Source organism: Argiope bruennichi, chromosome 3, assembly GCF_947563725.1.
Source record: "Argiope bruennichi chromosome 3, qqArgBrue1.1, whole genome shotgun sequence".
NCBI lineage: Eukaryota > Metazoa > Arthropoda > Arachnida > Araneae > Araneidae > Argiope > Argiope bruennichi.
The window spans coordinates 35,338,559-35,354,118 of record NC_079153.1 but is presented as its reverse complement, the minus strand read 5'-3'; the positions used below and the strand labels follow the sequence as shown (position 1 = coordinate 35,354,118).

General features: G+C 30.3%; 1 protein-coding gene across 1 annotated transcript in view; it reads left to right on the top strand.

Moving 5' to 3' along the window:
* The first annotated feature begins 2,119 nt into the window (after positions 1–2,119).
* The window catches only part of LOC129963925 (forkhead box protein C2-B-like), a 166,546-nt gene continuing 153,105 nt past the window's right edge, over positions 2,120–15,560 (top strand). Inside the window, exon 1 of the mRNA XM_056078519.1 lies at positions 2,120–4,512. Coding sequence (XP_055934494.1) covers positions 2,739–4,454 — 1,716 coding nt within the window. The 5' untranslated portion in view covers positions 2,120–2,738 and the 3' untranslated portion in view covers positions 4,455–4,512. The remainder of the gene's footprint in view (positions 4,513–15,560) is intronic.

The window sequence follows — 15,560 nt, the reverse complement described above, 5'->3', positions numbered from 1 at the left end:
AGCTTTTTACTATTATGTGCTGACAAATATAAGCCCTCCTCGGCAAATGTTTTAGAAATTTGCAATCCGTCGTTTGTTTCTTTTGATGGTTACTTTCATCTTCATCATTCATCTTATGTTTATTCCAATATTCGATTATATCTCCGTCAGCAAGCGCTAGCATGACAAATACGGAATTGTCTACCTCTATCCAAATCTGCCTATCATGATTTCATAGACCTAAAGAAGTAAAAGAATTAAAATTAGAATTAGTAAATAAAGTATTATAGGATTAAAATTTATATCACCTAAAGTGACATTATTTTAAAATTGCGGAATAATTAAGCTCCGGGTACCAGACATTGTGAGGCGATTTTTTAAAATCGCATATAATATTTCTAAATATTTAGAAGGAAAAAGAAAATGTTCATTTTCAGACACATATTGTTACTGTTATCTAAGATAATTACGGTAACTAATCAATTTTCGAAGGTGGTCTTTGTCATATCCGGCAACACTGACGTCATTAATACCATATGTAGTTTTGTTAAATCATTGACGTCAATGGTTCAGGAAGTCGAACAATCTATGTGGTTCTTATACCAACCTTCACTTACTGACAGAACTGCAATTGATTACACGCCTTATATTCATTTGATTTTGCAGATAGTGCTTATGAAATTCAAAACAATTTCTGTTGCACAGTATTTTTCACTCTAAAATAGCCCTTGTGGGTCAAAATTGTACGTTAATTTAAATTAATTATTTTAAATAAGAAAAGTTTTTTTTTTAAATACAAAACATAGCATATTTACTAAGGAAAAAAAGGGGGGGAGAGACATATCCTTATCATTAAAATGTAAACTAAACAAAAACATAGGTATCAGTGCATCCAGTTGTGTGGTTGGAAAAAGAAATAGAAAATATCAGCAAATAATAAATACCTACATGAACTAAAACAGTTAATAAAATGCATACTGTTAATTTTTTTATCGACTGCGCGCTTTCAGTATATTTTTAAAGCATCGTATAGTGCCATGAAGTAGTAATAAATATCCAATGTATAGTAGTCAGCAGTGGAGTCGGGAGCTGATTAGATCAAAAATCTGACGTATATGTTTAATCCGTCATAAGTCAAACGTTCTCACGATGAAGAGGTATGGTAAAGAGGGAAAACGTTATCTCAAGTGGAACCCTCATAATTTGCATAAGGTTCAGAAGTACATATTCCTTCAAAAAATGAAATCCTTCCCATATAGTTTTCAGATGATATATTAATTTAGCAAAACGAAACTAAAAATCAAATGAAAAAGTAAGCATACAAAGTTTATGAAGCTTTTAAGTGGATAATTAAAAGCAACTGTTTTTACGACCATCAAAATGAATGCATTCATTCTTCGAACAACAAAACAGTTATAATACGATATTTAATATCAAGAATGTAAAATTTTAAATTTACACAATGCTGTTTACTGAGTTTGTCATCAAATACCCAGCATTTTTCAAGGGGGAGGGGGCAGAACTACCCCCACTCTCCACCCTTCTAAAGAAAATAAAGCATCTGATAAATAAGTGAAAGAAGCAGAAAGTCGAAAGAGAGAGAGAGAGAGAGGAACAAGCATTTCTACACTGCGATTACACAAAAATCCGTAACTACTGCTCTCTTAGGCACACCTGAAAATAAGCAAACAAAAGGGAGTCAAACGGAACAAACAATACAAAACTATCGACGGAAAAACAGAATTCGGAAAAAAAAAAGGAACCATAGAAAAGGAGGGAGGGAGAGTTGAAGAGCGAAGAGTTTTCCCATAATCTACCAGATTGAATTACTAGCTCGAATGTCGGTCTTAGATCTAACTCCTTATCTGCCTCATACAGCACGGAGTAGGGAGGGGCAGGGACTGGAGCAAACATAGAGGAGAAGGTGTCAGCTCCCCCCCTCATCCCCAGGACACTTCTCCTACCGTCAATTAAATTTCGTGGTTTGCCGCAACCGTAGAAGCTATGGGGAAGGTACAGAAAGGAAAGGGGGGGGGGGAGATCGCGCTTGAAGAGCGCTTGCTGCTAGAAACGCCAAACGACTTCTCCGCCCGGCTGCCCTCTCATTGGTCGACCATGACTGAGGGGGTGGGGTCGGCAAATAACTGAGATGGAACACGGAGAACGGTATGCCGCGTAAAATTCTAAGCCACCGAGTAGATGAGAGCTTTAACCGCAGCCCCAGACTTAAAAAGTCGGTCAGGATTTTTCAATTTTGTGTGAAGAGCTTGAGGGGGTTGAGGCGCTCGCTCACACACACCCTTTCCACCATCCCCCTTTTCGGTTTTCGCGATCTCGATTGCTTCATCTCTCGTCAGCGGAGCCAGCCTACCCCATCTTCTTGCGGGCCTGCTTTCCCACTTTTTGCTCTTTTCATCTGAAAGGGAAGTCCGGGCGCTCATCTCTCTTTCTCTCTACCCCGAGAAGTCGTCAGTCGTGTGGCAAGGCAACGCATGAACGGGCACACATGCGGCGTGCAGCGGCTTTCGATTTTTGGTTGCTTGCCAGCTCGCTTTTCTGCTGCGCCGAAGTGAAATCTTTTTTGCTCCGGCCTTAACTCATCTCTCGCTCGGTGTGAAAATCGCTTCGAACGGAAAGGAAAGAGAAGGAAAAAAAGAAAAAGTGAGTGAACAAAAACAACAACTACAACCCCGGTGTGGTTTGTTTATTTCCCGCTCTGTGGTGTGCGTGAGTTTGGATTTTTTTTTCTCCCAGAAGCAATGCACCCTTTGTACGGTGAGCACCATGGTTATTACCGGTACGACGGGTACCCGGGTATGAGTATGAACTCAGCGGGTAATGGTGTGATGCCGGCGGCATACACGGCGGGGCAACACCAGCAACAGACAGTCGAACGGTACGGTGCAACTGCTGTGGTGAGACCCTCTCCATACGCTTCACCTTATGCCGCTGCAGCTGGAGGTATGCATCAGACAGCTACTGCCCAGCCGTCAAAAGACATGGTAAAGCCGCCTTACTCTTACATCGCTTTAATTACCATGGCAATACAGAATTCTCCCGAGAAAAAGATAACTTTAAATGGCATCTATCAGTTTATCATCGATCGGTTTCCCTTTTATCGTGAGAACAAACAAGGGTGGCAGAACTCCATCCGGCACAACCTAAGCCTGAACGATTGTTTCGTAAAAGTACCGAGAGACGACAAGAAACCAGGCAAAGGCAGCTACTGGACACTAGATCCGGACAGTGCCAATATGTTCGATAATGGTAGTTACCTTCGGAGGAGACGACGGTTCAAAAAGAAAGACGCCCTCCGAGAAAAGGAAGACAATTCCTTAAAAAAACAACAGCCTCCCAAGCGAGAGGAACAGGGCAAAGAGAGCGTTCAGGCGGAACAGACCGGCAGTAATCTCGCAATGAAAACAAACTCTGTCGTCCCTAACAACAACATAGAAGCATCATCTGCCGGATCGAGTCGTGGTGATCGTCACTCAGTGTCTCCCCATCATCGAAGTAACCATCACCTTCACCTACCATGTACTGTGACTCCAAAAGTAGAGCCAATGGATGAGGATATTGTTGACCATCGCCATAATAATCCATTATTTAACCCATCCTGCATGCAAAGGCTTGTAATGGCTGGTGATTGCAAATACGAGAGAATGAAATCAAGTCCAGTTATTCCCAACAACAATGTGAGTCCAGTAACAACATCTTCTTATGTGGATGCGTCGGTGGTGGATGGAACTTCATTATCGAGCTTTTCTGTGGACTTGCTTGTCAGAGATCCCAGAGCCCATTCTCCTGGTAACCACATGTCCGATGCAATCATCAACAGTTTGTCATCCCGCTCTGGCATTAATTCCAGTCTAAGGTCTTGTTCTAGCACCAATGGTTTGAATACTTTGTCTTATGGGTCAAGAAGCGGTGGATTTAATTGCTCAGCACTTACACTGCCACCTTGCTCAGCATCCCCAACATCGTCCACTCTTAATTATAACTGTTCTGTATCCCCGAATTGTGGATATGATCGTGAAACAAGTGGTAGAAGTAGTGTGGTATCACGGTCAGGTGTTCGAGCTAGCTCAAGCAATAGCAGCAGCAGTGGTCTCGTAAATACAGGACTAGACGAAACAGGCCAGTACAACATGCCCACTGGACACATTGCTTTGAGCATGCCAGGTTCCCCTCAACAAACATCTTACATGAATAGAAGTGCAACTGCCACGTCCAACTCCCTAACCGCGAGTTGGAATTATCCATTACCTAACACTGCGTCAGACTGCTCATTGTACACAGACTCAAATGGTAATTTTGTGAGAGACATGTTCGAAAATCAGCGAATTGCACCATCATCATCTTCAACTGGAATGGTCAATCCGAGCTGCCAGATGAACTTCGGTGTTGGAACTTCATCTAGTTATAACCACAGGACAGCATCTACTGTATATGGCTACGACTATTCAAGATTTTAACGTGTGGACTTCTGTACATATCATTTGAGGAACTCATTTGAAGTGGCATCTTATGATGGTAAGATTTCACTCAATTATTTTATATCAAAAGAAGTTGATTTATTTTGATTCGATGCAATTGTTGAATCGATTCAAAAATGTTTAACTTCATTGGTCTCATTATTAATCATGTGCAATAAAAATTTATAAATAAATTGAAATCATGAATGATTTAAAACTGTTTTTTTTTATATATAAATATGAAGTCAATAAAACTAACAAACCATTTTTGTGAAAAAAAAAAAAAAAAAGATTCCCTGATATTTAATTATTTTCTCGATTTTATTTTGTATCTTTAATTCTAATATGATATTTAATGTTATTAATTTTTTTAAAAATATTTTATTGAGTCAAGTTTATTTTAACTTTTTGCATTTCTTATTTTAAAATGACTATCTCCAATGTAACAATAAACAAATAATTTTAAATAATATTCATATTAACGGTACAAGTTTTATTTCCTTTATTAATTCACATGATATTTATTATTCTTAATTAATTAGCATTTATTTAGCATATAATTTGTATAGACTTATATCGTCAAGTGTAATAATGTCCAGTAATTGTTCAGTTTATTTCCGTTTTTATATAATACTCTTGAATGATCTCTTAATTTATTTTAAATGCTTTTCTTCAGAATGTGTTCACAAAACTTAAGGAAATTAAATCATTCCCTTCTCTGTGATAATAAACACATTTGTTTGATTTTGAAAAAGTGTGTATCGTTTGTAAATAATAGTCAATTCATGCGAAAAATAAATGTTAATAAACAATTTCAATATTATCCAGTTTCTTTACGTCACTTATTTATTCATAAGTATTTAGTATAATATGATGCTTACATTTTTTAAAAACACTTTTAAAGATTTTAATTTGAAAGAAAACGATTTTGAGAGAGATCAGAATGAGTTTTTTTAAAATCAAAATATAAAATATAGATGATTAACTTATATTTTGTTTATTTGAGTTACTTGAAATGTTTATCAGAATTAGCTCGTCATTTTCTAACTAATCAAAAGTCTATATATATAAATACTCTTGACTACTTCTATTGTTCAAAAATATCTGTGACTATAAGAATTTAAAAAAACAATGAAATCCAAGCAATAAACTAATGGTTAACAGTAAAATAGAAGAATTAAATTATTTTGATGTCACATTCTACCTGAATTATTTCGGATCAGGTGTTAAATGCCGATTTAGTGATCAAATCACCATTAAAAAAAGGTTGTAAATAATCCATTAGTGCGACGATGGCAGATGTTTGGAGGTGATAAAGAACTCCAAATCCTCTTAAAGGATCTTTATCGGAATGAATCGCGAGTCTCTGTTAATGACTTGCGTGTCAGTAACATCTGAATTCTCTTTTTACCGAAGAAGTGGTCGGTTCAGAAGTTATCGAATATCCATGTGTCTCCCCACGTTGAATGCGGAGGAGTTGCTGACACGATCGAGATAAGAGTTGCAACAACGATATCTGTCTGATAATTTCTGTCAGTTTTCTTGGAAAATTGATCAATTACATCTGCAGCTGCTCTTCGAAAGACAAAATGTGATAGTTATTAAGATATTGTGATATCTCTAATGACTGAGAGAGGAGGAATTTCAGTCATGCAAGTTAGAAAAACTTTTGATTTCATTGATTTTCATTGACTTTAAACTGTAAAATTTCTCCAACCTTAATTTTGAATTCGATATTTACAGAATGATTTAGAATTGTTTGTGTAAGTTCGTTCCAGAACAATAACTTTCATGCTGAAGAATGGTTTTTGACCTTGAAATGTTAGTGATAGAAAGCAGAAACAGGAAACATTTTACTTTATAAACAAGAATCATGTAAAAGAAATCGTTATTTGCTTCTCACTTAAAATATAAAATAAAACTTTTAAAATACTTATGAAATTATATATTGTTATACATTACGTAGAAATTAAAAATACCTTTAAATTATAAACATGTTTTTGAATCATATATGGCGACAATTGTGTTTCTTTTTATTGCATAAAATCTGATTGGATTTTAGTTTGGCTGTTTCTTATATATAACAACGCGATCGGAACTGAATTATAAATAGAACTGATTTATTTAATAGTGTATTGAATGAAATAGTGCTAAATGGAATAAACATCTCTGTGTGCCATGTTTTCTGAATTTAATATTTAAATATATTACTTTTATTATTTATTATTAAATTTAAAGGACAGTTTTTCAGAATTTTATATATAATTCTTTTAGCATGGTATATATATTAAACATGAAGGTTTTATAATCGAATTTTTCCAATTGGAATTTCCTCTTTGAAATATTATTTTCAGTTTTGGTCCATAGTGAATATTTTAGCAGTGAAAAGATTTACTTTGTATACTAGTGGCCTACAATGATCGTGCGGGTAAAATAGAGGAAAAGTACATCTTCATGATGCATCATATGTTTACGATTTTGATATTGCACATGTTATTTCCAAGAAACGTTTTTTTGCAAAGTTATCAGGATAAATAAATATGTAGTTTATTTAAAGAATTTTTTCTGTAGAAAAGTAAAGTATAAATTTTTTGTTTTTTCCCCAAAAGAACTTAATTCCTTTTCTTAAAATACATTAAATCCCCCTGATCATATATGCTGAAACTCATCTATCTGATCGACGTTTTGTTTCCAAAGGTTTTTTGATTTCATCAAATTTTGCAGACCGTGTTTACAAATGTGAACTAGTCTTTGAATCGGCATTCATTTTTTTACAAATAAAAATAACAAATGTAAATAAATGTAAAAAAGTAATAAGTGTAAATAAAGGTATCATTTAATGTATGTAGAATTGTGAGAAAATTTGTTGAGGATGTTTTGTAATTTGGAAACATCTTAAATCTTAAAAAAAAGTTTTAAATGTGTTCTAAATTATTTTACTTTTCAATTTGTAATTTTAGTTGGAAAATCAAATCATTATTTTTAAAAACTAAACAGAGTTTCTTAAACCTTTTCTGTTATCGAACATTTCAAACTAAAAAAGTTCGTTATTCAGTTTCGATTGTGGATGTTTTGTTGTAACCTCAAAATTGAAAATCAGTGTATAAAATGGCTCATTATATAATAACAAATGAAATAAAGTACCTTTAAAATTATTTTAAGAAACACTAGCTTGCAGTCATTATGATTGCTCCCACAATTCCTGTTTATATATATTAAAATATCTAAAATAAATTGAAACTATGAAAATTTTCGTATCTTGAAACTTATTCTATGCGAATCACAGGAAATGAAAACCACTACAAACTTTTCTACTTAGCAGTTTTATTTAGAATAAATTTATTAACCTTTCAGTGAGGAAGAAAAGGGCGGGTCTCGTCATTGAGATTTTCCTGCAAAATGACGCGAGTTCTGCTTAACCGAACTCGTTACTCCTTCTGTAAGTCCAGAAAAGAATAATAATGAGATGCTTGGGAACAGTTAAATATTTGTTTTATGACATAAAAGTTAGATATAGATTAGTGATGTGGACTTATTTAGAGATGAAAGTTAAACTTGTAGATATTTTTTTAGTGATGTTAAAAGATAAAAGTCGAACATGTAAAGGGTGGGCGTTGCTTGAGCACTTAAAAATTCCTATACCCAAGCAATGTTAAGTTGATTATTTCAGTTTTGAATAAAAAAACATCTTTGACTTTTGGTTTTTAATGCAATGGAGGATATATTTTAATAGAAAATGAACACAATAAAACAATGACATAATTATTAATTGTCAGTAAAATTAAAATTAAAATCTATAAAATGTTGTACTTAGCAGCTATTACATTATTTTTCGAAATTGAAATAAAACAAAATTTTACAGATATGTTGGAAGAAATTGTAAAAATAGCTAGTAATTTGCTTTAGCTATGGTATAATGTTATATTCTTTTTGGTGCGGAATTTCTAATTTTTTTCTAACTATCTGATTGCTTTTCTTTGAAGTCGTGCTATTTTGCTTTTTCAGCTGAAGTACTTTTACGAAAGATCCCAATTGAATTCAGTATCACAAAGTGAAATTTGAAAAGTTGGTTGATTAAATTTTTTTTATTGAGTATTACTTCGATGCTATAATTTTTATTACGCATTATTTTTAAAAAATAATTTAAAAACCGTTTTTAATATAAATTCATTTTTATCTTCTAGCGCGATTATCCATCTTATAGGGCAGAAAAATTTATTACTAGTCAAAGAAAAATAAATAAACAAACATTACTTCAGTTTCTCTAACGATATTGACAGATTAATATATATTGTTGAGAAGATATAAAACAATAATCGTGTATTAATTATTATGTAATTAAAATTATTTACTTTCTTCACTAGTAGGGTTTTCATTCTTATTATCAATTTACAGACGATTATAATGAAGTTTGTATGAAAACTATGATTTTGTATATTCTGTAAGAGAATTTGAGAAAACAATATTAGTACTTCTGTTTAAGTAAATATTAATGCTTGCTTTTAATACTAATTTTTATAAAAGATAAGCTGCGCTTAAAAAATTCGAGAAAGGTTAGCTGCATTCAGTAAAATAAAATTAAAAAAGTTTGATTTTTAAGGTAATATTTAGAACAAAACTAATATTTGTTTAAAACACATTTTTTTATTTGAAATAAAAACTGAGTAGGGATTTAATTTTTAAATGATTTACAAATTAAGATAAAAAGACAGGAAGTGTTTCTTGGTGTATTTCAATGAATAAATTCGATACGCTTTTAAATCTATCAAGAAAATATTGAAATAAATATTCTAAAGCAACAAAAAAGATATATTATTTGCTTTTTAAAATAAAAGTAGTTATTTAAAAAAAATGCTTTTTTTTATATTTTTAAATGCAGATTTTTAGTCTTTTTTGCTGTTGAATATGCTTTAAGAGTATTTTTTTTTTTTAAATTTAAGAGGGTTTTTTTTGATAAGACTAACTGACACATACACATTTTAAATCAAAAAAATATTGCAAAAATATGTTAAGAATGTGGACAATTTTTATCTCAGTTTTAAAATAATCAAAATAATTTTAAGAAATAAATCTATGAACCAACACTGCACTATGTTTTCTGAAAAATAAATAAATCTGTGATTATTTTATTAAAAAAAATGGCATTAGGCATGGTAACTTCAAATTCCATCAAAATATTTTAAATAGGAAAATAGCATTATTCTTTTTTTTTTTTTTTTTTGTAGAAAATAAAGTTTTTTCCCAAAGTATTACGATTTTTAATGAGTATATCAAACTGATCTACTCTCTTGTTATTAATGGAAAGTAATTTTAACTAATTTAAGCTTAATAATAGTAATAAATAAAATAAAATAGGATTCCAAAAGGCGACCGCTATTCATATACTTGCAGTTAGTAAATTTTTCATTTTTAACATGGTCCTTCAATTTTACTGAGTGAATTCAATTTTTATTTTTAAATTAGTTTTCTTTCCATGAATTATAACTATGTATAAAAATATTTTACAGATATTATATATATATATATCAGATATGTATCTATTATCAATTCTTATTTTAGTGTAGCTGTTTATTAAAATATAAATAGGTATTTTAGTTTCAGTTTCTACCCAGTTTAGATTTAATTGAGTAAGCATTTGTACTAAAATTGGTAAAAATGGATATTTTTATAATTAAATACAGAAAGTAAAATTATGTTAAAAAGTAAAAAATTGTCAATTAGAAATTCAATTTTAAACGCTGGAAATACAGTTAGAATTTCGATTGCATAGGTAAACATATATTATATATTTTGTTACTAATCGAATAGATTAAATTCACGATATATTACAATTACAAAACAAACATAGATGCGCATATCATAAAATTCTATAATCTAAATGGTTTGCCGAAATTGACCTGCATCACGAGCACGAATTTAAAATTATCGACGCTTAAAATATTGTTTCACTCCAATGCCGTTCTCACGTAACTTAAAACGGGGTTTTGAAATAATTTTACAAAAATCCCGATTTTACTGGCTTTTTGTATTGAAAAATTTAACAAAATTTTTCATAGTTATATTTGTTGTTAACATTATATATAATTTACAGCTAATATGAATGAAAAAAAAACAATTTAATTTTTATTGAACGTTTAATTTGTAAGGCATGCGTTCAGTCCATTATATTTCACTCTTGAAACCCTAAAAATATTTTCCATGGTATATCCATTTTGAAAGCATGATATTTGATATGATTTTTTTAGACATTCTTTCCTAACGCTAAATTTAAAAAAAATTATTTGAGTATTTCATTTATTTTATTTCCAAAAATGAATTTCATTTCTATCTATATCGTTTGCAGCTAATATAAAGGAAGAAAAAAATTTAAAATTTTTTATTGAACGTTTAATTTATTTGTAAGGCATGTGTTTAATCCATTTCATTTCCCTTTTGAAAATCCTAAAATTATTTTGTGTGATATATCCATTTCGAAAGTACGATATTTGAAACTAATCTTGTCTTTTCAGACGATCTTTCTTAACCCTTAATTTAAAAAAAGAAATGATTTGAATCATTTATTTTATTTCCAAAAACGAATTTCATTTCTCGAAGTCGTCTGCTCATCGGAATTTTTACATCTAAAGGATGACCTTGCGGATCGCATTTCATATTCTTGTTTAGTTATACATTAATCACCCTGTTCCAACTATATCGTTATCTACCAGTTGCTTCACCCAGATTGCGAAACAAAATCAAATGAACCGTGCACATTCGAAACTGGCACTACTTGATTTTTTTTTTAATATTATTTCTATGGAAATTTTTTCCGCTTATTCTGTTATTTATCGTAGTAGATCCGGCAGTTTAATTTTTATACCCATTGAAATTTGTTAATTAAAGAACTTATTTGAAATTTTATGTAAAAAATACAACAGCAATTATATGAAGAATAAAAGTAAGAATTGAGAATTGTTGCTGGAGTTGAGTATTTTGCGGCCGCATCATGAGGATCATTTTTCAATAACTGATCAATGTCGTTTCACATTTCATGATTTTAATTTAATTAACATCTTTAGTTTGTAAAATTAACCATATTTATTAGTTAATATGAATATAAGTATCGTATTAATCATTAACAGAGTACGAGTTAATGATTTCTTTTATTGAGAAATAAAGGTATGTAACTGTTAGAAGGAAATAATAAACTTCAAATAAATGTGACAGTAAAAATTAATATGCTTTCATGACCTTTCGAATGAAATATAATTAAACGAATAATTACTATCCCAATTAATTAATTGTAAATAAGTAATTAGTTTTACTCAAACATATATTTAAACTTCTATAACATAGAAGTAAATTTTTATAATTCTTATAATTTGTTATTTTTACATCTTAACATATTTTTATTTAGTTTTAATATTATATTTTTCAAATTAATATTTAATCAAAAATTAAAATCCATCAGCCCAGTTGTCCTAAGCAGCGGTCGGAAACCCACCACAACTTGTAATCTGATTCTAGTATGATAATGTTTTGGGCTTAATTCATTTATCGCTATTTTAATTTTTAAATTTATCCTTGCTTACATAGTAGTCATAATGGGCTCACACAGAAGAAAAAAAGTTAAAACAGCGATAATGTGAACACCCACAGAAAAAAAAGTTAAAGCAGCGATAATATGCTAGCGTAGAAAAAAAAAAAAAAAAAAAAGCTAAAGCAACGATAATGTGCACAATCACACAAAAAAAAGTTAAAGTAGTGATAATATGCAAACGTAGGGGGAAAAAAAAGCTAAAGCAACGATAATGTGTACACACACAAGCATAAACATATTGCATAAACATATACAAAGTGACAACATTTATAAATCCAGTCATGTAGTAGAATAAAATCCATTTTTGTAAAATGCAGTTAAAATATATATTTGAAAATTTATTAAAAACAGAACAGTAAAAATGTTCTTTGTGTAGTAATACTCACCGAAGTTATTTAAGAAAAACGTTAAAATATTGATTATTTTTTAATTAAAATTTTAGGCTGAAAAAACCTTTTTTAATGACCTCTTACTGTCAGAGAAATGACGACTTGCCGAATTTCGGTCCAACGGTCTCCTTGTAGAGTGCTTGTACGATATTTCCATAACGCATGTTGCAATTAACGAATAGTATGCTAGCTCTATAACATTATTATGTTACAGTCGGTTGTAATAATAGCTTATTGTAAGACAATTATAATGAATTCGAAATGATTTAATGGAGAGAAATTCAATATAATTATCATGATAATAAGTTTTGATTTATTTAGAATAATTACTTTTTTAAGACTCTTATGTTTAAACCATTATTTCTAACAAGATATATTAAATTATGCATTCCTTCTGGAAATGGCGATAACACAACATGAATTATATCTCAAAACTTTGACAACAATAACCTTGCATGTAAAAAAAAAACACACACCAGTCATTAAAATTAAAATAACAATTTTGAATCAGACATTTTTTTTTTACAACTTAGCAAACAATAAAAATTTAAGAAATTATTAATTAGACGAAATTAAAATGTAGGAAGGTTAAATTTTAATATTGTATTGATTTTCAAAAATTAGAGAAACATTTTTTTTTTCCTGTTAACTTTTTGTAATAAGAGATTTTCAAAATTTTCGCCTGTTATTTTATTTAACTCACTGCATAAAATTTGTCATTATAATGCTAAGAGATAAGATGCTTTATTGTAAATGCAATGCTTTATTTTAAATTTTTAGGTTAGTGTGCCGATAATAGGGAATTAATTAAAATTAAACGAAAATGATTTCGTTTAAAATCCAATTATCAATTTAAAACTTTTGAGTACTATACTTTAACGAAAGTAATTTATTTTTTGCATTTTCTCTATTTTAGGTGTATCTGCGGTGCATTTATGTCAATAATAAAATATAATTGAAATATTCTTTTACAGATATTTTATTTTTCAAATCGTATTATTTTCAGAGAAAGAAATAAAAGTCAGATAATGATAGAAAATTAAGTTCAGAATAGGTTATAATTATTTGAATTTATTATGTTTCCGAATAAAATTTATCTAAAAAAAAGTAAAGAAAAGAAATTCATTCTTAACCTAATTTTATTCATATATAAGCGGTAGATTGGAACATCAAACTTTGGAGCGAATTACACAAATATTTGCTTCAGGGAAAGTACACGAATGACTGTTTAAGTTTATATAAAGCTTTAAAATAAAACCAGCATTTCACTAATTTTTCATACTTTTTCACTTCATTCACTACATTCATAAATTTTGAGTAGATATGAACTTTTGAAAATTTTTTGCTCAATTTTCAAAGAAAATCCTCGACTTTTTGTGATCCGGATTTCAAGAAAATCCTCGACTTTTTGTGGGAGCGAAATTTCTTCCACCGTAAGTTAGGAATTAAGAATAATGTAATATTTATTTATGGTAATGAAATGGAACGTGTCCATTTGTAAAATTGTAATGAAATATGAATGATTACAGACAACTTCCTAAGCAAATGTTGTTTACTTATACTGAAAAAAACAAAAAACTACATATGTATTTAATGTCTATGCTTTTGTGAATGTGAAATTCATTTTTGCATTTCAATTGAAGTCGGAATTAATAGATTATTGTTAACAGACCTATGTTGCTTAACAATAAGCTGACTATTAAACACCATAGTAAAAGAACAATTTAACAAACCTCAAAACAACGGAGTTCAAATTAAAACCATAGAACTTGTATTGTAAATTGTATTATTACAACTTAAATTTTGATTTTTCTTCACTTTCGTTATATGCAGTATCAAGAAATTTTTTTGTTACTTTTATGATATGTAAATGAAATATTTTACCTTTAGCGTTATATGATGCAATTTCCGTTGTAACATCTTGTTTTAACTATTCTTCATAAAAAAATTCCCGATGTAACTAACTTCTGATCAAAAGAACATTTTTGCCATTTGCTCATAAAATCGACGATTTATTTATGCACATTCGACGATTATGTACATTCTTTTTTTTTCTTATGAGTTTGTTTGTTTCAGAAACACGCTCCTCATTCTGTTCGAGATGATTTTTTTTCTTTTTTTTTTAACTTTTGCTTCGAGAAAGTATTAAAATTAAGAATATGTTTTATTGTTGTCAATACCTAACGAACGAACGATATTTTTTGCGATGCGAACAATCTTGAACGAAAGTATCAAACGAACACCTTTTTTGTTTGAATCAGTCTTCTTAAATCAAGTTTATGTTTTGTATATTTTACATTCTTTTCTTACGAGTCAGTATCTTGTTTGTTCCAGTAATTTGATCTTTATTACGTTCGAAATGAATTACTTATCTTTACAAACTTTTGTTTTTTTAAAAAAGCATTAAAATTAAAAATGTTTTTATTGCTTTCGATATCTAATGATTTTGGATCTGAACAAACTAGTTCTATTAAATCGCAGGTATTTTTTGTATATTCATGCCTTGCATTTCTTTCTTAAGAGTCGGTAGCTTGTTTGTTCCAGAAACTTGATCCTTATTGTGTCCTAGTGTACTTGTTTATTTTCCAATTTGTTTGTTCAAAAGGAAGCACGCATTTAGGAATATTGCTTATCTCCATCGGTATCTAACGTTTGACCACAAGTCCCTGTAAATGATATTTCCCTCATACAGCAGATTCCACCTAAAACAAACAGAAGGCTTCAAAAATGACAGGAGATGCGGTCTTTAGGGTCAGCCACACCCCTGGATAAACGCCAGACCCTCCCTTAGCATGAAATCTTCATATCAGTTTTCTGGGGTGGAGCCTTATTCCCGTGAGAAAAAAAATAAAACGGTGAATTTTCTCCGTCAGTGTTTATTTTTGAGGGTGGTGCATGTGTGGAATTTCGTTGGTAAATGTATACGTATATTCAAATGAACCTATTTTCGGAATTCAGCTACTGTGCGGATTCAGACAACATGCTTAATCAAAGAATGCAATTTTAGATCCTTTTTTTTTAATTGAAATATTTGTAGTAAATGAAATAAATTTTATAATTAATAAATGTGACATTTATGGCAAGAGAATATACAGTTATCTACTGACTCTGTTCTGATTGATGTGAGATAATAAATGA